The sequence below is a fragment of the Crinia signifera genome, chromosome 7, assembly GCF_055691185.1.
Source record: "Crinia signifera chromosome 7, ASM5569118v1, whole genome shotgun sequence".
Lineage (NCBI taxonomy): Eukaryota > Metazoa > Chordata > Amphibia > Anura > Myobatrachidae > Crinia > Crinia signifera.
The window spans coordinates 29099755-29125233 of record NC_139223.1 but is presented as its reverse complement, the minus strand read 5'-3'; the positions used below and the strand labels follow the sequence as shown (position 1 = coordinate 29125233).

General features: G+C 47.8%; 1 protein-coding gene across 1 annotated transcript in view; it reads right to left on the bottom strand.

Moving 5' to 3' along the window:
- Positions 1-1281: 1281 nt before the first annotated feature.
- Positions 1282-25479, bottom strand: part of LOC146019995 (cytoplasmic phosphatidylinositol transfer protein 1-like) — a 50150-nt gene continuing 25952 nt past the window's right edge. The window contains exons 3-9 of the mRNA XM_083152734.1: positions 15394-15542; positions 8216-8304; positions 7696-7703; positions 5941-6012; positions 3249-3344; positions 2118-2273; positions 1282-1419 (exon numbers count right to left, since the gene is read on the bottom strand). Of these exons, the coding sequence (XP_083008860.1) occupies positions 1297-1419; positions 2118-2273; positions 3249-3344; positions 5941-6012; positions 7696-7703; positions 8216-8304; positions 15394-15542 (693 nt within the window). The 3' untranslated portion in view covers positions 1282-1296. The remainder of the gene's footprint in view (positions 1420-2117; positions 2274-3248; positions 3345-5940; positions 6013-7695; positions 7704-8215; positions 8305-15393; positions 15543-25479) is intronic.

The following is a 25479-nucleotide window of genomic DNA, read 5'->3' as shown; positions in this document are numbered from 1 at the left end:
CAGTGTATAGTGTATTACATTCTGCTTCTATGATTGCTGCTGGTAATTTCTTTTGCTTTATTACGTTATTGCGGACGATTCTGTACGCCTGCTTCGCCTCCGAGGTATCGTTCTAGTATTGATCTAACAGCGAATCTGTCTAGTGGAGCCCTGAGAACGGCGGTATGGTACTAAATATAAAACATCTGCTGAATGCAGAATGAGCGATTGCTCCCAAGAGCTTACACTCGGCCCTGCTGACACGACACAATATAGAGAAGCTGATGCATGAGGCAGTAATTGGACCTTTTGTTTTGGCCCTTGAGAGGAAGGTGATAAACTGAGCCGCCCGCTCCAAAACAGAGCATGACATGGCGACACTCGCGTGCAGTAAGAGAACGGGGAGCTGCAGAGTATTTAGGAAATAGCGTCAACCAGTTGACTGGATTCATGTGAATTAATTTAGTATATAGGGCACTAGGCATTCATAAAGAATGAATCTGCATAGACTCCCTTTGTCCCCCTGTTTGCCCGGGGAGACTCTGTACAATATCATGCAGGACAGTAGAGGGTCTGGCTGGGCACCATTACTTTTCAAGGGTTGTGGCCTAATCATGGGAGGTGTGGCCATGCACTTCCCTGGCCTCACTGCAGCCCGGCACACAGAAGCATGAGCTTCTGCTGTCAGGTAACAGGAGCCCAACTGGTCCTAATCACCAGACCTGATCCCAGGTAATTAGTACCCACCCCCCTCTTTCGGCGCCACTGCCTCTATGTTAATTATTTGTGAATCAGGCGTCAGACTGTGCATGGCCCCTTCAGCAATGGCTTCTCCTGACATCACAGCTCCTGGGTATAGAGCAAACAGCACCGTGGCTAGGAAGCTGCACACTTATTATAACCTACGTCTGTCTCCTGAGAAAGTGTGTGTGTGTGTGTGTGGGGGGGGGGGGGGGGGGGGGGCGGACCCTGATTCTTTTCCAGGATAAATCAATAGCATTGTAGGCTCTAAGTAACAGACCAACACCTCCCTTCTGCCAATGAGATAAACCAAGTGCGGTCACAATCGGACTGGTAACTGCCACTGTGCCTGCTGCTCTGGGCAACACAGTGTACTTAGCCCAAGTTAAATACCCGAAGATGTTTGGAGGTCCATTCTTTCTTGCAGGCCTGGAATCAGCCGCTGCCGGCACTAATGTGGTCCACCAATCAGCATCATTATCCATACTGACTTGAGGGTTTCCGAAGAATGATTGGCCAAACTGACCGACACCACATGGGGGAGTTGGGACAATTCTTTACCTAATGGCGCTAGCCTCAGAAGCTACTGACCGCAGGTAACGTTACTGATTTACAAGAAGAAGCGCTGCACTTACCGTACCACTCATCCACCCATGCAAAGGCCTGGCGGTGCCCCACGATCAGCAGGTCCCGGATCACCTGAGGTTACAGAGGAAAAAGATGTAAGGGCTTGTGTAGATTTATGTGCAGCTAAATAAATAACAAAATATAAAAAAAACCACCAAAAATAATTCTGAACCTTTAGTATTACTATGCTGCGGCCCACACACACATTTTACAGAATTTGCTTGACTAGGTTCATAGGGGGTGATGTATCAAGCAGTGAAAACCTTGCGGAAACGGACCAGCTGAGAAATGACCAACCGGCATCTACCATGTACCTGGGAATCAGCATAAAGCATTACAAAGTTAGCCTCCCCTCTAACAATAGGAACCAGGGGTCAGTCCCCAGGGGATCAAAAAGTGACCAAGCCCGGAAATCTTCCAGGGTGCCCAGTGCCAGCAGCGCAGCTCGCCACAGAAGATTTCCGAGATTGCCACTTAAGTGGTCAATGAAACGTACTTACTACCCCTCCGATCTTCACTGCTTGATACTGCACATCCACCCTGTAATTCCAGCCCTGGCCCATTCTGCAGAGACAATGGCACAGGCCGTCTCCAGGTCCTATACAAATACCTCCCTATGGTCCCAATACCAGCAGGACAGTCCCCCTTTTTTGGGCACTGTCCCACCGTGGAGCTTGTCACTTGTGAATGGCCATTTTGCTTCCTCCTTATACTCCCCCCCCCATGTCACCGTTACATGGACCCCCCCCCATCTCCATGTACGCACACACCTTGTGAACAAACTGCTCGACTCTTGTCTGAAGCCCCCAGACCTCGAACTTCACATTGACCAGCTTGTAGGAGCACATAATGGGCCTTGTGTTACACCTCCAGCCCTCCTGGAGAGGCCCTCGCCCCGTCTTGGTGGAGACGAAATGCCTCAGATCCTGCGATAGAGAAAGGGGAGAATGAAGCAATCTCTTTGTGCCGGTGAGACCGGTTTCTGAATATAAATGAGCAATAAATTAGAGACGATAGACAGGAGTCTCTGACAGGAGGCACTGACAGGAGGCTCTGACAGGAGGCACTGACAGGAGCCCATCCGCGGTTTAACAATGAATTGTAGAGTGTATACAGCACTGTACGCAGGACCTGAGTATATGAGATAAAGAGACCCTTTGTACTTCCCTCTGGCTGCAAGTAAATTAACCTTCAGTAATGACTATTTTATTCCAGCATGTAAGAATGCGCCCGACACACAGCTACACTGCATTGTTTTATATAGGGAGGTGTGTGCATGTCATAGCAAAATAAGGGCCCTGTACACCCCTGGTTCTGTCTCTACTCTGGCTCTCTGCCTAACATTTGAAGGCCTGATTCAGATTCATTCAGCCAGGTCCGAATTCGGACCTTGGCTGATGTTTGCGCATTGGTTGCAATGGGCAAGGCCCAGCTGTGAGCAACTTCGGCAAATATTTTCAATTGTAACCCACCCGAAGCATGACTGACAGGGAGAGGACGTGTAGGGGTGAATCCCAGGCATTTCATGGGCGTGCCTGTAAAAATGGTGGGCGCGCCTAACGAAACGCTGGAAGTGTCCAGGAAAATGCATGCAAACGGATATGTAACCGTGTCTGAATCAGGCACATGGTGCTTTCCCTCATAACGCCAAACTCCACCCCCTGAGATAACCACGCCCCCAAGTGACTCTATGGTGAGGATTACCAAGATTATCTCAAGCATTAAGACTGAGCGGAGAATTTGGAGCAAAAATAAAGGGAGAATGGGGAAAAGAAGGCAAAGCATGGCAACTGTACTGCATCACGGAAATTAGTATTTATATAGAAATATTCCTCAATAATTAAAAGGGGCAATTACAAAACGAAATAAATAAACCCTCTAAATAATGATATGGCACTTACCTCCGTGCTCTTGTAATATCGCTCTGGAATCTCATCATACGCGACGTCCAGGTGTGACACCTCGTGCCCCTCCTCTGCTGCGTCTGCATTAAATATCTGCAATAGATTAGGATCACTATAAGCCTTATATGTACCATACCGCCAGGTCAACTCTGCATTTAATAACCATATATCACAATAAGGTGAGGCCGGAGGACTTGGTCTTGGTATATGGCCGAGACACTACTGGCTGTTCTGTTCAGCAACAACAGGGGGCACCAGAGTCTCCTGCTGACTGCCGCTTTGCATTAATGGGGCAATTCAAACCTGATCGCAAGGCCGCTAATGTTCAGCAGGCAGAGATCAGGTAGATGCCGTCCTGCTATAGTGAAATCCCACCTTGCAAATGAATGTGTACACCGTGCTAATGGATGTGTACACCGTGCTAATGGAGGTGTACCCCGTGCTAATGGATGTGTACCCCGTGCTAATGGATGTGTACCCCGTGCTAATGGAGGCGTATGGCCATGGAAGACATTGCAGCTGTGCGAAAATGTTTAACTCCATTCATAAGATGCTTACCATCAGGCTCAGAGTAGCCAAGGACTTAAGGTGCCCATACACTTATCCGATTTGGGCCAATTTCCCCCGATCCCAAGAAATCGGAATTGAAATCCCATCCGACCCCATGTGTGTTCCCATGCACATTGGGTCGGACCCCACAGATTGAAACTGCCGCAGGTTCAATCCATCAGCAGGTCAATCCATTGCATCAATCCAGGTTCAATCCATCGGATCGGACCCATCAGCGGCACATTGAGGGTGCCTTTTAGCACCCACAATGTGTTGGTCCAATCTGTAGGTGAAGCACCACTGGCACACACCTATGTGCAGGGGCTGAGCACCTGGGGATGACCGCGCAGGGGCGTGCAGTGTACGGGAAGTGCTGAGCTGCAGCTGACATGCGGCCAGCGGCAGAAGAATTTAAAAAGAAATTCAAAAGACAGGCTGGCCGTTTATTGGCTGAGAGTTGGCCGCTCACCAGGTTTTTTTTTTTTTCATTTCCTGCCCCCGGAGCTGCCGTGGGAGCTCAGGGGAAATTGGGTCCACGGTTCGAGGAAATCAGCCTGATCGAGGCCATAGGTGAAGGCACACTCCCTCCTCTAACAGACTTTGGCACACCTGCGTTCTCCCTGACGCTCCCAGCGTTTATTCTGACACGCCTGCGTTTTCCTTAGCACCGCTAAACTGCCAGTTACCACCCACCCACGGCTACTTCCTGTCAACCACCTTGCAAACGGCTAGCGAACAAACATAGCAGCAGGCTTCCATCACAGCGAGGCGTTGCGCACTGCGGCCCATACGCACGCGCAGTGTATAGATAATCGGGTTGGGATCATTTGGTCTACAGCATGATAGTCGACAGTCATTAGGTCGACATGGGTCTAGGTCGACATGGGAAAAAATTGACATTGTTCTAGGTCGAAAGGTCATTAGTTCGACAGGTCGTTAGTTCGACAGGTCATTAGGTCGACAATGTCTAGGTTGACAGTCAAAAGGTCGACATGGGGTTTTTCACAGGTTTTTTTTACCTGAATGTCAACACAGTCGACATGGACACAGTTTAAAGTGCATTGCATCCCCTCGCTGCGCTCGCTGTGCGCCGGGCACACTATTTTATTCTCCCACCACGCCCTAGTGGATGGTAGGGCATGAAATACCGCCTGTCGGCACATGTCGGCTCAAAACACAGTGAAAAACCCCATGTCGACCTTTTGACTGTCGACTTAGACACTGTCGAACTAACGACCTGTCGAACTAATGGCCTTTCAACCTAGAACCATGTCGACCTTTTCCCATGTCGACCATCATGCTGTAGACCAATTGACCGCATCCCAGATAATCATCTGCTGTGCCAATTCACAGCTGTACAAGCAGCTCCAAATGACCCCGTAAGTGAATACACTCCATCTATATACTGTGTATCCAGATCACAGCTGTCACTTGGAGACTCACTTACAATAAACGCTCATTGGCTGGGAAGTTTATTAAAGTATCTGAAAGTTGCTTTTCCTAAAGTGAATTGTTGCAGCTGGCGGGATAAACAAAAGGAGCAGGTTTAAACGAGGACTCTGTGTTTTAATTAATAAGCACCCACTGAGATGATTTGCAAATGATTGTAATTAACTCTTCTGCCGTCTTCTGTTGGGGGAAGAAAAAAGTTGTTTCTCAGCAGAACTGGCGCGGTGGAAATCTCATCTGTACGTGCTTACATACAGCAGCGGCCTAATAGGGTCAGTGTATTTAGGTAACGGTTACCGTGACAATCTCATCGTTATCTTCTGTTGCCTGACGATGTCTTTCATTTGTTTGTATTATAATCTCCTGAGGTAGATCTACAGGGCTGTGTGGCACAGTAGTGAGCATTGCTTCTTTACAGCCCAAGTGGCTCATATCTACAATGTGGGGGAAATTTTACTAAGATGGAAGTTCTATTTGGGCAACCAATCAGAATCTACTTCTTATATATTTATCACCTTCAAGAAGATTATAGATAGTAGCTGATTGGTTGCCATGGCAACATCCCATCTGCAACAGAACCCTTTTAGTACATTTCCCCCCCAGTATGTTCTTCTCGTGTTTGCAGCTGACGAGGATGCACGTGTGTTAAGTATATAAATAATATAGGAAGGGGCCACCGAACACCACTTACACTGTCATTGTCACCGCAGTCATCAGAATACCTTGTCTCAATGTGGATGGAGAATTTAGGAAGGAAAGAGCACTGCAAGGAGGAGAGAATATATATGTTAATAATATCCCCCACGCCCAGTGGCATAGCTACATATGCGGCAGACCCTGTGGTGGCTTGGGGGAGCGGTGCCAGAGGGGTCTGTGGTGGGCGCCACTGGCTGAACTGACAGGTGACCCAGGTAGCAGTGAGCACTGGGCTGGTCCCACCCTGTACATATCTAATAAGCGGGGACCCAGTGCATATTGAATGAATAAGTCCCCGCCCCATGCATATGTAATTAGCGGGTCCTGCTCATTACAGATGCACAGGGCGGGGACCCGCTCATTAAATATGCACTGCACTGGGTCCCCGCTCATTAGATATGCACGGAGCAGGACCACCTCAGCACTCACTGCTGCCTGGGTTACCTGTCAGCTCAGCCAGTGGCGCCCGTATGCTAGTGCTTCGCCCCTTCTGGGGGATGAGGGGGGCGCCAGAATTTTTTTGGCTGGGGGGGGGAGAAAAATTTCTAGCTATGCCACTGCCCGCGCCGTCCCTCTCCCCGAATCTCAGAGCGTGATCACGCAGTGATCTAGTACTGCAGGATGAGGGGTGCTCATCCTCGCCCAAAACACCAATACAGCGCCTGGCTTTCTGTCATGGGAGGGGTCTCCCAATGTTACTACATAGAGCAGTGCTGCCATCAGAAACCGTGGGGCTCGGGACTGACAAAATTGTCAGGGCCCCCCTCTCCCAGGAAGCATAGGTCGATGGTGGGGGGGCAAAGGTGGGAGGAGTTACAATGGCGGTGGGTTTTGATTAATGGATAATCATGTCTTCATATAAGTATAAATGCCTACCCCAACCACTGCACAGCCTGCACGCAGCCAGCCCGACTCCTAGGCTAGGACGCACACGCAGATGGGACAGCTCGGAAAGTTTCACGTAAGTGCATGGGCGGGGTTTGGGTGGCTGAACATGGAAGCACCCACGATATCGCCGTCTATGTGACACTGCTGACCCCCCGGGCCCCCTTGTCTGCCCGGGCCAGGGAATCTGGTCCCCACAGCCCCCCCTTGATGGCGGCCCTGACATAGAAGGCAAGTTACAAATAAGAGTTTGAAACCCTGTTGAGCCACAATGACGTCACTGAGTACGTTAATTATTTCTTTATTATTTACCGATTAGATTAAGATTTAATCCTGGAGATAAGTGCGCTGATAAAACTATTGCCTTTCAGCAAAGCTGCCTATTTATCATCACAGCACAAGGCGAGCCTATGTAACCATGGTAACCATGGCAGCCAATCAGATTGTCAAGTTGATAGTTTTTTAGGCCTGCTTAGTAAATGAAAGCTGGCGCCTACAGTAATTGCTCCGGCGGCAATAAATAAAAACATACATACATAATTAAATACATACGTAATGAAATAATTACATATGTAATTAAATATATAAATACATGCATACGTAATCAAATACATACATACATATATAGTTAAATCAATCAATCAATAAATACATACATAATTAATTAAATAAATAAATAATGCAACCCAAAAATAAGCACTTCATAGAGCGGAGTACCGTGCACCACCACTGACACCACAATCCTATCACCATCATATAATAGGCACCAGATCTCCCATTTATATTTACAAACAATAAAATACAATATTTATATGAACGTGAGTATCGCCAGATCCCCCAGCCCAGGCGCGGACATTCCACTTACTGTGTACTCTGCGGGTCGCACGTTGCCGGGGGAGGAGCCAGTTGGGTGGAGGACGGTGTGGTGAGACAGAGGGTGAGTTCAGGTGTGAGAAGAACGTACAGGAAAGGATAGAACATAAAGCTGTTAGTGGGTTATATATCCAATATTGAGAATAACATTCACTAGATAATCATTGTGCTTCATAGATGTGTCCTATAAAGGTCATGGGCCGTCTCGTTAGTGGACAGAAAAACGTTGTAGCGGTGTAGTGGGGAGAGTACGGGAGGATACCGGAATCGGCTGAATACAGACAGATTTGCATTAACCCCTATCTGTTAATGCGCAAAAGTTGCTTAATATTAAGGCCATGGAGGAGAACTTGGCCAACAAGCCGTAAAGCAGCACTTGTAATCTTTCCGATGGAGGAAAGGGGGTTGCATAGCGGGTCAGGAAAATGTGGGGTATTCGTCTGACAATTCCACTTTCATTCTAGGTTCCCAACACAGCCTAGGTAGGGTATGTGTAATAAGCTGGGAAATACCTGTCACTGTGTATGGATAGTAATTCCAGGCCTTCTCGCATATGTAGAACATCCTGGGGACCACGGCCCGGGCCCAGCTTGGTAATTTGCTGTAAAACAGAGGAAGACAGAATAAAGGCTGTTATTATTCAAATAAAGCCGGCAACATGACAGTTAGGAGCTGATTGGTTGGTCATTTACTGTATCTATGTCCACTTTATCTCTCTCCAAAGCTTAGTACAAAGACCCGAAAAAAAGGTGTTTTTTTTTACTGTCTCAAGGACAGTAACACAGGCGCTACTATAGGCTCTCTACTCAAAATAAGCAGCAGCTACAAAAAAAGTGGTTGTCACTCCCCTATAGATACAAAAGGAATAAAAGAAAAGATAGCTGCGCTTAGAGGAAAATAAAACTGATTATCACACAGCTTGCGGATGGTAACTTCATATGGATACATTTATTAACATGGTGACTTTCAATAAAAGATCTTTAAAAAATATTTGAGGAAAGATAGTGAAAAAACATTAAAAACAGTTCATGTTAATCGGATACTGGGAAAAAATGGTTAAGACACCCCTGTTATTCCTCTTGACCCGTTTTGCTGGGGGGTTCCCAGCTTTTTCAACCCCCCAGCAAAACGCATCAGCCAAGGCACAGATAACCCAACCTCTTTTTTCCTACTATTGGATTACAAAACAGGATTCCTGTACCAGGACTTCCCCCACTACCAGGAGCAGCCATTCGCTCCCAAAGGGTATTGGGTAAGAGCAGGCAACCAGGAGGAACCTGTATTCTCAAAGACGAGACCCAATGGCAATTTTAACCATCATTAGGTCGACGGTTTTTACACATCGGGAGGAAAACATCGCTGGATGAGCGATTGGTCGCCCCTGATGTAAGGAACGGCAATCAAAGCTATCGCTATCTGACGGGATCTCCACGGCCGATGATCGCCATCTGTGAACGTCCATCGGTAGTAAAACCATTTACCGTCAATGTCATTTTACAAACCATCGATGGTCGGTGGCCATCCCTAGCCAAAGCTGCTATACACTTTGCTCATTTATATATCGTTAGGCGCTGCGTAACCCTTGTGGCGCCATATGCGATAATAACAACACACTGTGCACACCATCTGTTACAGAGAATAAGAACAAAATGCTAATCTAATCATGAAAAGGCTGCATATTTAATGATGCACTCGGCGGAACCCTGCGCAGCCACGTGACGCATGTACCGCGCATTTTCCTGTAAATGCAATTTGGTCGGATATATTGACCGTGTCTATGCAAATGCTACTAAATGACAAAATTAAATGAAAAACCATCAATATTCTCATCTAACTTTGCCATCGACTGGGTGAACATTTATCATTTCCTCCTCTGTGACTCGGACCCCTAAGGAAAATCAATGCAAACCAATAGTGTCATTCCCCCCCCCCCTAAACCCCCCCCCCCCCCTACCCCCCCCCCCCCCCTCCCTATAGTATTGGAGTTTGACTCTGGCAGCCGGCCCCCTTGATGAAGGTTGTGAATGAGAAAAGAGGAGGGGAGGAGGGTCTCTGAAGAAGATGATGCAGGACAGCTTGCCAGCGGGGACCCACTTACTGTTACTATATATAGCTCGTGAAGTCGTGTGCGATGGAAGAAGGATATAAATAGCCTTTCCGAGCTGTCAGCGCTCCCCCTCCCCCTCCCCCAACCTCACCTCCTGCCTACACCTCCCCTGTGAGTAGGTGAAAGTTATACCTGCTATCAATTGTGGTTGGTACACTGACGCCGGTCCTTTGGGGGTGCAGAAGTGGCAGAGCACTCCGAACTCTCCTATCCAGCACCTCCAATGTTCCCGATTTAAAATAACTCTGTTTTGTGCATAATTTCTGTTCTGCAAAGGAATCCCCGCAGCAAACCCATTCATTTTCTTCGGGGAAAACTGAAAGTATCCGCTCCTCAAGCTCATTCATACGGCTTTTAGTAATAATTTGCGCAGATTTGTAATATATAACCCTCGGCTGAGATCTGCAGAACGTTGCCTGGATCCATCTAGCCTTGACACGAGGGATATTAATGTTTTACATAATATCGCACTGAGGAATCAGCAATATCCCCGTCACCAGATTTCTTTTAACCTCTTAGGGAAGATCTGAGGCTCTGAGGCTGAATCTCCGTATCGTCTTACCCGCAGGCCACGGAACGATGCATATGAATGGAAATCCATTCAGGGGTTAAGGGGTTAGGCGGCGAGGGGGGTTAAATTTGCAGCTATGATATTTTTAACCCTTTGAGTGCCAACGATGCTAAAAACAGCAGGCGACGCCCACAGCGACTGTTCTTTTAGCATAAACAAATACAAACGCAGTCGAGTCAATGAATTAAAGTTTGGTTAAATATTGCACCCAAAAAAAAAAAGAACAGTCGCTGTGAGCGGCGCTGGCATTTTTTAGCAGATATTTTGAGGATCTCTCGCAGCAACGCTGGCACTGATAGGGTTAATAAAAAAGGGTTGGCTTGGCAATTCTTCGCACCTACCTTGACAAATTTCCTCGGCACTCAAAGGGTTACTGTTTACAATGATAAAACGTTCTACAACGTCCCCTAACCAGAATGAACGTGGAGGAGGTTGGCAGGCCGTGCAATGGGGGGATAAGGCGGCAAGGATATCGCTCAGCACAATACTGGCCCCCGAGCCAAAAATAATATAAATCCAGGCTGTACGGGCCCTGATCTTCTGCATGATTATCCTTGTAATGTATGTGGCCAGATGGGCAGCAGATTCCTGGTATGATCACGGAGCGCGGAGATAACTGGTCTTACCGTCACAATGCAATATGTCAATCACATTGGGATATACGAAATATTGACAGCTTACTGTATTTATTAAGACCATCCTCAATAAAAAAGGGTTGACATGGCTAAGGTCGACAGGGTTGGAAGGTCAAGCTTTTTTTTTTATCTGACTTGTGCCGACAGGCGGTATTTCATGCCTTACCATAGAATACGGCGCGGTGGGAGAATATAATAGTGCCCGAAACATGGCAAACGCATCGAGCCATGCGAGGGGAAGCGGTGCACTTACATGATGTCCCTGTCGTCTATGTCGACTTTCTGGACAAAAACGTCAAAAAATCATGTCGACTGTCGTCCTCCTCATTGTCAACCTAATGCTTATGACAACCTTCTATGCAATCAGGTCCAAATTAGGCCCAATGTCTAGGGTGACGGTCAAACGGTCGACCCCAAAAGGTGGACACGTGTACAAGGCCAAAGAGGTGGATACAAGCAATATGCCGACATAAGTTTTTCAAGTTTTTTTTATGTCTATGTCAACACCTGAGCACGTGGACCGATTCGCTCGCTATGCTTTGAGACCCGTTTCCACTCACAATCGAAGTCCCCGTGGATAAAAAAGTGTGAAAAAAATTGTGAAAAACTGATGTTGACTTTTTTATGTGACAACCACTATTGCTTATGTTGACCGTTTGTCCATGTCGACCGTATGTATGTTGGTCATATGGTGTCAACCTAGACACTGGGGGGGAAGGGAGATGGAAGCCTCCCTGCCTGTGCCAGAGGCTGTGTGGGGGAGAAGGAGGGCTGGCGGGGACACAGGCAGCAGAAGCTGCCGCCCCGGGAGACAAAGCAGTCGGGGAGGTGGAGGGAGCTGGTCACACTCGTGCATATGTAATGAGCGGGGCCCAGTGCAGTGAATATCTAATGAGCGGCTCCCCGCCCCCCTGTGACGTCATCTGCTGCAAGTACATGGATCCAAATAGCAAGACCCTTCACATAATAAAATTACTGATTTAAATATAAATAAACCTTTATGTCGAATGCAAAACGGTGAATCAAGGTGAAAGCAGTTCTCCATTCTAGTATTGAATACACTTTCGACGAATCCCAGTGAAAACCCCATTGAAATACACCAGCGAATTGCAGCGAGTATGAAACGGAGAACTGGCCGCCATTCGCTCTCGGCGAACAGTGAACATTGAATAGGATGAATCAGATTTTCAGTGAAAAAGATTAGCCGCAAGGAGTGAAAACAGCCCGATACGCCGAAAAAAGCGGTGAATCCAGAGCACTGAATACTGCCCAAAGGCTTCAGCATTTGTGGGGCTACATGGAATAGCAGCAAGTATTTACCCCGCATGCAAACATAATACATGTACTTGCACCATATGCATGGTAGTGTCGTTTTCTCCAGGTGGACACTTCATCTTTTTGCCTGGCTCCCAAATCCAAATCAGTCCATGTGAGTCTATGGGGTAAATTTAATGTGGGAGTTCTATTGAAGATGGTATGTTCCCATAGCAACCAATCAGATTACATCTATTAGAAGGTGCTAAATAAGAAGTAAAATAAAATTGGTTGCTAGGGGCAACCTCCCATCTTCAATAGAACTCCCAACTTGGTAAATTTCCCCCTATGATTCAGAAACATCTGATAAACTTGGGTTTATGTTTCCTCTTTTGTAGTGCCATCCAATTATATTAAGTGCAAATGTGGACTCAGACGCCACCGTGTAGGCTGCCTGCTGTGCGGGCATCACCCTTGGTAACCACAGCAAGGACACAGAACCCAGGCTGAAGCCCGAGCACCCATACCGTAATAATCCATCTGCGTAATATAATGGGGGCAGCTGCAGGATTTCATCACCCATTACTTACAAAGTTGCGTCCCAGCGCGCTTCTCCCACATCCGTGATAAGGCAACCGGCAATAAGCCATAATTCCCTGTATTCTGATACAATTACAGCTTAATCCATCTGGAAAAATAATGACCCCTACGTGTCCCATCGTGTGCGCTGTCCTTGGTGCTGACTCATCTCGGAATGCATCATTCTCCCAGCTGCGGACGTTGGGAAAGCAAAGCGACAGTCAGAAGGAAGGGGTGTGTGTTATCCAACCCCCTGTATAGCCCATGGATAACTTATCACGCATCAGTCTGCGGCCCGGACGTACTCTGCGAATGTCTGGAGAACGCAAACCAGGCCACAGATTTAGGGAAGGGAAAAGCCATATGGACCGTTATCATGGGAAGTAGACATTTCGGCCCCTTAAGCTCAAAATTATATTTTTTTCTCCCTGAATCATCTCATTTGAATATTTCACTGTATACACACTGCTTAAAAAAGATTTTATGATTCAAGATGAAGTCATCGGAATGATCCAAGAAGACGTGGGTAATTGGCCGCAGCTGGTGGCTGTGCGTTATATGCGCTGTAACTTGGTTAGTACCTGTAGGTGATGGGGCGCCTATGGAACTATTTACAGCTGCTGTGATCTAGGCTGAGGTTACTAAGCAGCAGATGCCACCGGTGTGAGGATTGCAGAGCTCTCGGCCTAACGAGAATCCAGAAGCCGTCAGTCCACCTGAACCGCCAGACATGACACGTATGCTAAGTTCTCTCCTGCCTGCTTGGCAATAGGGTAAAGCAGTGTTTCCCAAATCTGGTTTTCAGACCTCCATAAGAGACTAAGGGCTCTGTGGTTCTGATCTTGCAACCCTGGCGATTATTGAACCACCGCACATGCACATGCGAAGACGTCAGCCGCTTGCCCCCAGCACGCATCGGCCCGTCCGTGTACACATGGGAACTCCCAGCGTTTTCATGGTGAGCACCCATTAAGCGCTGGCCGTTCCTATATGCCACCGCCCCTCCCTCCCCACTGCGAACTTGCTGCGGCCGTTCGCAGTCAGGTTTGCACATGCTCAGAAATGCGCGCGCGCAAATCTCGTCCATCACTGCAGGAGCTGTATTCAGATCCCTGCGTGTGATCCAGAATCATCTCCGATTCTTTTTCTTTGGTTTTGTTCTTGCATGATATTAGTAGCTGGGTTCTGAACAACACGTGCTGTGAGGCTCAGCGAGCCGCGCGTTTTCTTTGAAGCATTACAATGGGTGAAGTGTCCTGTGAGAGGTGCTCCAACCACAGCTTAAGCATAATGCCGAGTGGAATGAGGCGCCATAATGTAGGGCATAGAAGAGTACAGTCAGTGCTCTCTAGATCAGGTCTGATCACTGCTTACAGCCTCTACAACACCACTATACACAATATATTTATATATAAGTTACTTTCCTGTGTTATATGGGAACTATGTTGTGTGACCGCACGATTTCATGTCCAACCAGCAGGGGTAAAATCAGGGGGCTTTAAATCTCTACATGAATCTAGCACATGGACTCTCAGCATGTCATGTGACACAGTGAGATGAGGACGGAACGACTTTATAGCGAGCATGGAGGTGTGTTACAATCTGCACACTGCCGCATATGCCATGTAACTGTGGTTGCCATGGCATTCAGAACTACAATAGGGTTGGGCACCTAACTCAACAACTGCCTCCTCTCCCCCAGTTTCTCTTTCCCCCTTGACAATTTGGGCGTGATTCTGGTTGGTTTGTAAAAGCAAACTCCTTCTTTAATGGACAAAGCCATGTGCTCTGCAGGTGGGGCAGATGTAACATGTGCAGAGAGAGTTAGATTTGGGTGAGGTGTGTTCAAATCAAAATTGCAGTTTAAAAATAAAGCAGCCGGTATTTACAAAATAATAACTCATCCAAATCTAACTCTCCGTCTAATTCTCCGTTCGTAAATACAAAGACGAATGTGCCATGAATCGGAATTGAGGTATTTTCGGCATAGTAAATGCCGAAAATATGTGTAGGCCATCGTATTTGCATAAGACTGCCTACGAATACGCCTAAAGGTGGTACAATTTTTTGACCAATCTCGTTGAAAGACATTGATGACCAATTTCCCTTGAACCCAGTGTCCTGGACCAAAGATGTTGATGAAAGACGAAAGATCTAGCTACACTGTATAGGCTCTTTTTGAAAGATATCCAAATTGCGCTGCGTGCACAGATGACGAACAATCTTGATGAGCAACTGTCGGGTATGCGCATCATCATTCGTCGCATTCAGAATGAATGATATTTTGACCAATTTCGTTCAGATTGGCCGAAATTAATGAAATTGGTCAACAAAATTGGTCAAAAAAATTGGACATAGGCATATTTTCGTTAGTAAATTTCCCCCATGTTCTGCTATGACGCCAGCACTTTCTATAAATAGCAAGTTGATAGTCAATTTCCTTGATTATATGTTATTTGGGACCTTTCAAAACCTAAGAGGCTAAGGCAAGTGCTACAGCGTATATGCTGCTGATTGCTGGCAATAAGAACAAGGGACACTTACCTTGACAGATGGACCCGCTTTTCTGTGTACTGCCCATCACCATACACAGGATCATGATGTGCCTGGTTCTCCATCACCTCCACTCCCTCCCCTCTTTCGCTCTCCTGGTGGCTGTGCTTGCTGATAGTGTACAGCTGCCCGATCCTGTACTGTAAGAGACACAAAGGGTTAAAGCTGACAACCTAAAGATGGAAAAGAATAGACAAATATTCAAATACAACCAACAGAATCACAATATGTTCAACCGTATCTGCAGTCTTGTTGGCTGCGTGCTCTGGTCTACAACTGCATTGGTTCCGTGGATCTAATGGTTCCGTGGGCTCACAGAAGGATCTAGCTTCTGCAATGTTCTATACTTGAAATAAAATGAATAATTAGGGTGTAAAAAGTTACTGGAGTAGTTGAAATAGGGTTTTTTGCAATAAATTACCTGTTGAAAACTCAGAAACACACTGTGCTGCCATTTGGCAGATAGGTCATATGGCCCATTGATTGAAATGCACCTATTAAATGGCAGCCAGAGTGTGTTTCTGAGTTTACAAGAAGCAATTGCAGGCTAAACGTTACAGTGTAACGATTTTAATCAGGCAACTCTTCGAAACAAACAGTCCAGATGCAGGGCATGCTGAGACATGTGGTTTCCCAAATGATCTGATCATAACTAGCCGGAATGGGAACTGCCGCGAGGAAATATGAGGCAGACGTGGTCACGTTCTAAATCTGAGCTTTTTAGATGGGTATGGATCATTGGATAGACAGACATTAGGTCTACAAGCATTAGGTTGAACACTGAAGGTCGACATGCATGAAAGTGGACACGACTGAAGGTCGACATGGGGAAGGTCATTATGTCGACATGGGGAAAAAGGTTGACACTTGGTTTTCACTTTTTTTTGTTCTGGATGTCGACACAGTCCACATGGACACTAAAAAGGGCACGCCCTAGTGGATAGTAGGGCATAAAATAGCACCTGTCGGCTCCCCAAAAAGTGAAAAACCCCATGTCGACCTTTTGACTGTCGACCTTCCTCATGTCGACATAATACTTGTGTCGACAGGGCCGCCGACAGGGGGGTGCTGTGGGTACAGCTGTCCCGGCCCCGGCCTCTGGAGGGTGCGGGTGCGGGGGGTGTGTGTTGCGGGAGCAGAGCGGGCCCCAAAATTACTAGTGGCGGCCCTGTGTGTCGACATAGCCCATGTCAACCTTCAATCATGTCAACCTTCATGCAATGTCGACTTTCAGTGGTCTAGTGGCTAGTGACCGTATCCCTTTTTTCGACTCATTTGCTTCAGTAAAGTATTGACATATAAAACCCAGGAACATAATAAACAATGTATTATCATTGCACCGCTACATCATCTGTCCTGACTCACCAGGGGCCACAGATTTCATCCGAGTGAGCAAAATAATACATCTACCTGCCGGTACTTATCAAACACAATATCAGAACGTTGCAGTTTTACTGTGCAAAAGTAGGATGTGATTTACGCATTAGCACAGCCATGCACAGTACAATCAGGCGTAGGGTCTGCAATAAAGAGAGGGATGCTATCTAGGATCTGCATCAGACTAAATGTCGCAGAGAAAGAAGAATGCAAGGCTTATGATTTGCGTAGAAGACACAGGAGGAGGTTGGAGGCAGAGATAAGACGTCTCCTCTCACATTGAAGCTGGCTATTCTCTCTGTCCGACCCAATACCCATGAGAATGGACGCTGCCAATTTGCACCGAACAAGTGACATCACTGACACTCCACATAATGAGGCTTTGAGATTTGCAAACTGGGTCTGTCCTGTATGACATAGATTTCACAAAACAATCTGTATGTATGTATGGGGTGGCATGCATCAAGCTTTGGAGAGAGTGGAAATGTTGGGCATAGCAACCACTCAGCTCCTAACTGTAACTTCTTTAAGCTGGAGGAGCTGATGCCGGCCTCATCTAGATGTTCTTCCCAATCAGCTATATTAAGGCTCATCCAGAGGGATGGATACTTAATGGGTTATCCTGAGAGAACCCTTGTTAACCTCTTCGTGCCCGCACTTCGGCAGCGTATAAGTAGCTGGTGATATAGGGATTAACCCTTGCCTTAAATCCTGTCCCAGCCTCCGCCGGGGGTTAAGGAGCTCTGTTCCCTGCGTCACACAGTGATGTCATGCCTGCGTTAATCGTGACCTTGTCACCTTATGCTAACGACCCTCCTTTGCTTCAGAGTAATGAGGGATGGGAGCAGCGAGCTTTATTGTTACCTGCGGCTGACACAATTAGCGCTGGATTCCTTTGCAGTGACAGCACAGAAAGCGTCCGTCACCCCCTGTTGCCACAGTAACACTGTGCCCTCCGATACCCCCTTCCCAAGCTGTATGTCACAGTCCTCCTGCAGACCCCATGCACCCAGTCGCACACCCTCTCCCAGTACCGCTGCACTGACGCCGCCTGACTATTCCTAAAGTCTATATATATTATTTTTTTTTGGGGGGGGGGGGGGGGAACGCTAGGCCTGCCTAGGAAACTGCTGGAAGTGTCCGGGAAAACGCAGGGAGGGTTTGTGATGTCAGATCCAGGCCGGTTACGCCTTTTTCCATCCCAGACGCTGAGTAAGTCTCTGGCTATTAGGAACCTGCGATTACCTGTGCCTAGAGAATCTGCGCGTCTGTGAATGGATTGGTAGCCGTACACATTTATTCACACAACGATCACATATGTGCTGTGTCAGACACATTCTATCGGGATACGCGCTCCCGTTTAGTGTAACACTAAGAGAAAAATAGACTGTGCAGGCAACTCCTGTCCATGAGCATGAAACCCCTGACAACGAGCATGTAACTCCTGGCAGCGAGCAGGAAACCCCTGGCAGCGAGCATGTAACCCCTGGCAACAAGCATGTAACCCCTGGCAGCGAGCAGGAAACCCCTGTCAAAGAGTATGTAATCCCTAGCAGCGAGCAGAAAACCTCTGGAAGCGAGCAGGAAACCCCTGGCAGCGAGCAGGAAACCCCTGGCAAAGAGCAAGTAACTCCTGGCAGCGAACATGTAACCCCTGGCAGCAAGCATGTAACCCCTGGCAACAAGCATGTAACCACTGGCAGCGAGCTGGAAACCCCTGTCAAAAAGCATGTAACCCCTGGCAGTGAGCATTTAACCCCTGGCAGCAAGCATGTGACCCCTGGCAGCAAGCAGGAAACCCCTCACAGTGAGAACGTAACCCCTAGAAGCTAGATACAGGCATGTAACCCCTAGCAGCGAGCAGAAAACCTCTGGAAGCGAGCAGAAAACCCCTGGCAGAGAGCAGGAAACCCCTGGCAAAGAGCAAGTAACCCCTGGCAGCTAACATGTAACCCCTGGCAGCAAGCATGTAACCCCTGGCAACAAGCATGTAACCCCTGGCAGCGAGCAGGAAACCCCTGGCAGCAAGCATGTAACCCTTGGCAGCGAGCATGTAACCCCTGTCAGCGAGCATGTAACCCCTGACAACAAGCATGTAACCCCTGGCAGTGAGCATGTAACCTCTGGTAGCGAGCAGGAAACCCCTGGCAGCGAGCATGTAACCCTTGGCAGCGAGCATGTAACCCCTGTCAGCGAGCATGTAACCCCTGACAACAAGCATGTAACCCCTGGCAGTGAGCATGTAACCTCTGGTAGCGAGCAGGAAACCCCTGGCAGCGAGCATGTTACCCTTGGCAGTGAGCATGTAACCCCTGTCAGTGAGCATGTAAGCCCTGGCAGCGAGCATGTAACCCCTAGCTACGAGCACATAGAACAAAAGAAGACACCGTGAACAGCATCCAGTATACAGAAGAAGAGAAGCGGCACTATGTCCTTACCTCCACCTATTACAATACTGCATTTCCCCCTGAAACTGCTGATTGTGGCAGCACATACTAGACGTGTAAATGCAGATCTGCAGCGATAACACTGTGCTGTTACCAACGCCCCATCTTACAGGTGCAATGTGAGGCGTCAAAATTCACTAACAGCTTTAGAAGAACTCCAGGGGCTTATTCTTGGAACACACAAGGTCGATTTAAGAAGCGGGAAGAGCATCTCTGTCTTTCTTCTGCTTCTTGCTAGGTAACGATGGGATAATGGGATCTCATCAGAGTTCTTACACACCAGCATGTAGAGTGGCCAATCCCGGGATTTGGGGATTAGACTGCGCATATGCCAGGCAGCATCTGAGCACCTGCTCAAACGCTGCCCAGCTGCTCCCGACCTACTATGTGGCTCTGCGCAGAGTGACGCGGTCAGATTTCATGCTGTGCAGTCCACCAGCCGCACCATCTGCTGCTCTGCATCGCCCACCCGCACTGACTTCCTGGCCACACAGCGCGCTGCACCGCCTCACTCCTGACCGCACCACCCAGCCCCCCCCCCCCCCCCCCGCTCCCAACCGCACCTGCATTTTTTGTATGAGGGAAGCCAATGCCAGGATCCCGGGATTGAGCATTTTCCAATCCCGAAAAAATTCCCCAGGATCGGCTTCCCTACCGGCACGGTCATTTTAATAAGCAGCAAAAAGCTCAGAGACAACAGACAGTGGGCCAAGTGTAATAGGGGGTGAGAATCAGAAAGTGAGAGATTTTGGGAGAGTTTTCCCATTTTTTTAAAGCAGCGATCAACTTCACTGAAACACCAGGTTGATTTTGCCATGTAATTAATCGCTGCTTTAAAAAAAAAAAAAATCTCCCAAAATCTCTCACTTTCTGATTCTCACACCCTATTACATCTGGCCCTGTGTGTTTAAATTGAAAAATTATGAATAAAATGATTTGCAAAAACCCACACTGGCGCAAATTCCACCGGGACCTCAATCAGGCTCCGAATGCACGCAAAAATAAATATAACACAATGCCGTGAACACAGAGGCGTAACTACTTTTTTTGCGCACCCCCCGCCGGACATTTCGGGCACCCCCCCCCCCCCCCCGAAATATTAACCCCCTCCTTACCCGTCCCCATTGCCGCCGGCGCTTCTGCCTCTAACCCGACACGCAGATCTGTGTCGGGTGGCGGGCGGTCCCCGGCTCCGGCTGCAGTGCTAATATAATAACAGACACTCGGAAAATGACTGCCCCCATACAGCATTATGGGGTCAGCCATTTTCCGAGTGTCTCTTATTATATTAGCACTGTAGCCGGAGCCGGGGACCGCCCGTCACCCGACACAGATCTGCGTGTCGGGTTAGAGGCAGAAGCGCCGGCGGCAATGGGGTAAGGAGGGGGAGGGCAGGAGTCGGGAGCCGGAACCAGGTGGTAACTATAGTCCCGCAGACCCCCCAGGTGCCCACACCTGCTTAGCGCCTCCCCGCCACCGCGGGGGCTGCGGGAGTATAGTTACGCCACTGTGTGCACAGCTGTATTTTTGTTTCATTTAATAGAGATAATACATTGCAATCACACAAGAAACAAACATAGAAAATAAATTCTTAAAAACCAGATCTTCTACCAGAGAAAAGAAGTTCAGAGGCGAATCACTAGTCAGGTCCGTTCCTCTGAAGTAATATTACTCTCATACCACTGTTCTTGTTCTTGACGCGTTTCAAAAAATTTGCCACATAGGGGGCTATGTGTGTCCAGTCCATTTGCCAGAAGAGCCAGATAGCCAGTCCAGACCTTCCTCCCCCCATAATGGTACGTTATAGTGAAATATCCACAATGATCGCAGAAATCATTTGAGCAGGCACTGAAATTGTCCTATTTTATTGCTTCATGAACTACCCCCATTGCCAGCTTAACCACTGTTAGATCTAGCAACAAAACAGTGAGTTCCACATCATGAAGAGTCACACTTTATAATGAACGATGCACTGTAGCAGACTGCCAGTTCCACCACGCCAAGGACCAATATGAATGAGTAAATATTCTCTGTGAAATGTGTTGTGATGCAAATAACTGTTACTAATGATAATATATATGCATGAGACGACTTGCCGTACCTCAATATACACAACGCCCTGTGTCCGTGTACTCTGTGGAGAAGGATTTGCTGAAATGCACCCTACGGAGGCATGGCAACTTGCACAGTGTAAATGTCTTCCCCAATCTTCACCACCACATCCTACTGATCAAAATAAGACTCGTCTCGTAACCGGGACCCCCTAAGGTGGGTTATAGTCAGGAGAGGCTCCAGGGGGAGGGGCTGCAGTACATTTCAAAATTCAAATGAGGTAGCAGCACTAACTGTCACCAACTGCCATTCTACACTGACAGTGGGTGTGGCTCCCCTACATGAATTTTAAAATGTGCTTCGGCCCCCATCTGAAGCCACCACTGGTTATAGTGCGTACATTTAGTAGACACTAGTTATACATATTAGTGTAGTATATAAATATTCCATGTGTATTAGCAATGTGTCCATAGAATATAACTTTTACTTGTGTGGTAAACATACCCACAGCCAGTGGCGGCTCCTGCCTTTAGACTTAAGGGGGGCTGCAATTTCCTGGGTACTGCTCGTTGCAAGCAGTCATTAATTATTTGCAGGTTATTAGTTTGATTTGCGCTGTACTAGTGTTTGTGTGCATTAACTGTAAATATAAATAAATAAATGATGTACTCACAGGTACAGAGCAAAATACACACTTTAATAACTTTAATATTCATTAAAGTACACAAAATGATACTCTTAATAAAGATCTACACACAAATATTATTCAAATAAAAAAAAAAACTTCCATGCACCTCTCTGGTGCAATGCATACCTTCCTTCAGCTGCATCACACTGAGGGACTTATTTTGGTTCATTCTTTCTGACAAAATCCTTCTTAGATGGGCAAAACCATGTGCACTGCAGGTGGGGCAGGTGTTACTTGTGCAGAGAGAATTAGATTTGGGTGGGGTTTTACTTCAAAGTGAGATCTATATTGCAGTGTAAAAATAAAGCAGTCAGTATTTTCCCTGCACAGAAACAAAATTACTTACCCAAATCTAATTCTCTCTGCACATGTTACATCTGCACCCCCTGCAGTGCACATGGTTTTGTCCATCTAAGAAGGATTTTGTCAGAAAGAATGAACCAAAATAAGGCCCTGAGTGACTCACTGAAGTCTGGGCATCCTCACTGCAGAGAATTGCTTCTGGGTTGCACAGACAGCAGCCCATAGAAGCACTGTAGCTCTGGGGATTTGCACAGAATGGCTTGCTGTTGGAAGCTATTGCTGTCATCGCTTCATGTACTGGCAGCCAAAGAGGGGGAGGAGTTTCCAGCTCTGTGTATGATGAGCAGTACAGCTTCCAATAAGAATCTACTACATGCTGACCTCCTCCCCACAGGGTTGGGCTGTTGCTGTGTCTGCCCTGCTGCCTCATGAAGCCTGAGAGGAGGTTACCAACGTGTCAGAAACACAGACAGCCAGCACCAGAGCTCCCGAGGGGGGTGCCCACGGGGGGGGGGGGGATGATGCACCGGAATTCTGGTGCTGTCTGTCTGTGTCTCTATTGTTGTGATTTTAACTGGAGGGGCTGCAGTCCTGCAGCCCTATAGCAGGAGCCGCCTCTGCACACAGCGAAGCACTGCTTTTGCACAGGTCTCACAACCAGTGTCGGACTGTGGCATGAAGGGCCCACCGGTGAATGATGTAATAAGGACCCATGTTAGGAGTGTGGCCAGTCTCCAGAGGGGGTGTGGCCAGCTGCCACATAAGTTTGGAAAACCTTAAAATAGTATAGTAAACTATAGTAAATACTGCTTCTGCATGCATGATAATGTACCACATTAGTAACAACAGTACACTGTAGAAAATATACCATAGTCCTGTGCATTATAATGTAACATTTGTATAATGTATAATTCATGTGCACAGTCTGGAACCTGATCCGTAGAATTGGAGGTGGGGCCCCCAGGCAGTGGGGCCCCCCGGGAGTTTCCCCTGTCCTCCTGTGGGCCAGTCCGACACTGCTCACAACCGATTTGTTCCTATCTGTCACGCTCAGGAGGTTTTGTGGACCCGGTACTGGCACGGGAACGTCTGGGGGGTCTGGACCTCTGTATAACAAACGTGCTGGACGAAGGATCGGCTGTTGCATGAATGGGTTCCTTTATTGGTAGCACTGTGGCAGTAGTAGATAGTTTACCCTTGGGGGTGTCAGCGTTGCCGACACAAGGGTAGGCACTCTGGCGAAGGGTAATACTGGAAGGCAGAGGCTCAGGGACCCACCGGGAAATACGGAATAAGGCTGGCTGGGATACACTGGCAGGCAGGATTGTAACCAAAGTTAGCAGTTGAGACGGTAGTCAGGCTGGAGTCTAGTAGCTTTGCAGGATGACTGGAGCACAGAGAACTGTTGGCCACAGTACTAGACTGTGGAGACGTTGCACTGGCAACTTCCTGCATCAGGCCTGCCTCCTAAATACCCCTTGGGGCGGTTCCCACTCGTTTGGGACGTCCAGAATAGGAGTAAGGGCAAAATGGGCTGTTTGCCCACAACCAAGATGGCCGCCCGCCGTGGAGTCCGGCGCTCACAGCATTACACTTGTTTCCAGAGTCTGTCTGCACACCGAGAGGACACCTGGCCACACAGGACCAGCGCCAGCAGCCTGCCCCACCACCAGTGGAACCCCTCCAGAGCACCCTCACAGGAATGCCCTGCTGCGCCAGCGTCCCCCTGCAGCGGGCCGTGACACTATCACTTAGACCGGTAGTTCCCACAGCAACCAGTAAAATAACCACTGGCTCAAACACAGGGGAGGCTGCCATTTTGTGAGCAGCCTATACACAATAGGCCACCTTTCCAGAGATAATCACACTACTTTGTATACTCCAGTAGATTGTGGGTATGAATGCTTCTGTATTACCATCAAATCAACTTTTTAGGGGGCGTTTTTCTTGGGTGATCCTCTAATTCCGGTTGACAATGCCATTGCAACCATATTCAAATGGCCAGGACATTCAGGCTAAAGTAATGTCGTTTTGCTCAGAGTGCCTGATTCAGAAGCGTATATTGGACACAAAATGGTGGATGGTTTCTTACTGCGTATGTCTCTGAGGCGCAGTGTGCACTCGCAGCGAGGGAATTGGGATGGTGGTCGCACTGAGGGATAAGTTGCAAAGTGGGTGACAGGTAGACTATGGGGGTTGTAATGGAGCGTGGTCGCATAAGTGCAGGGCAGGCATGGCCGTTCAGTAGGGTTACCAACTCATCCCTTTAATCTGGGACACATATTAATTACACAGGTTCTGTGGCAGTTTAAAACCAGGTGAAATGGAGTCTTGAGGTGTGGCAGTTTAAAACCAGGTGAAAGCCGCCACAGAACCTGTGTAATTAATATGTATCCCGGATTAAAGGGATGAGTTGGTCACCCTACTGTTCAGACACGTGCATAAAATAGCATTTGCGAGCTTGCTTGCTACCGGATGACCCTCAGCGTACTGCTAAAGCAGCTCATATTAGCCAATACACGCAACTGCGAATGGCAAACTATAACAGCAATCGCTATGGCAACCACATGCGAAATAGAGTGCGACTACTCTGCACTCAGGAAATGACCCCGTCTATTTAGCTCACACATGGTGACACATTTATAGGTTTTTCAAGCTTATCCAAACGGAGTCAGACAGGTGTTACTCTAGGTGTGATGTCATGGTAATCGGTGTGGTAGCGTTGTGCGGTGAGGCCTGGCAGGATGCAGGCGCTGTCCTGTCTCTGAGTGGGGACTTCCTGAGTGTGCTCTGTATTTCCTGTGTTCATTGTTCTGTCACGCAGAGACATAAGCAGACATAGGAGCCTTATTTATCATTAACCGCCTGATTTCTCTGGTAAAAAAAACCCTTAAGGTCTGTTTCACAGACGCGACAAGATGCTGAAAAAAGTTTTGGTTTATGGGAAGGGGGCGTGGCCTCACAGGATGTCATGTCCTCAGGCCACGCCCCCTCCCCATAGACCTAACCTTTTTCCAGTTGTTCGTGCGGCGTGTCCATATTAGCAAGACACAGATTTGGGGAGGTATGCTAATCCGTCGCTGTGTGCACAAAGATGCACCATCGGACATTGGGGGTTATTCAGACCTGATCACTGTTGCGGAAGGACAAACAGTGACAAAAATCAGTGATTACTTTTTTCACAATCCTCTCGCAACTTGACTGCCATGA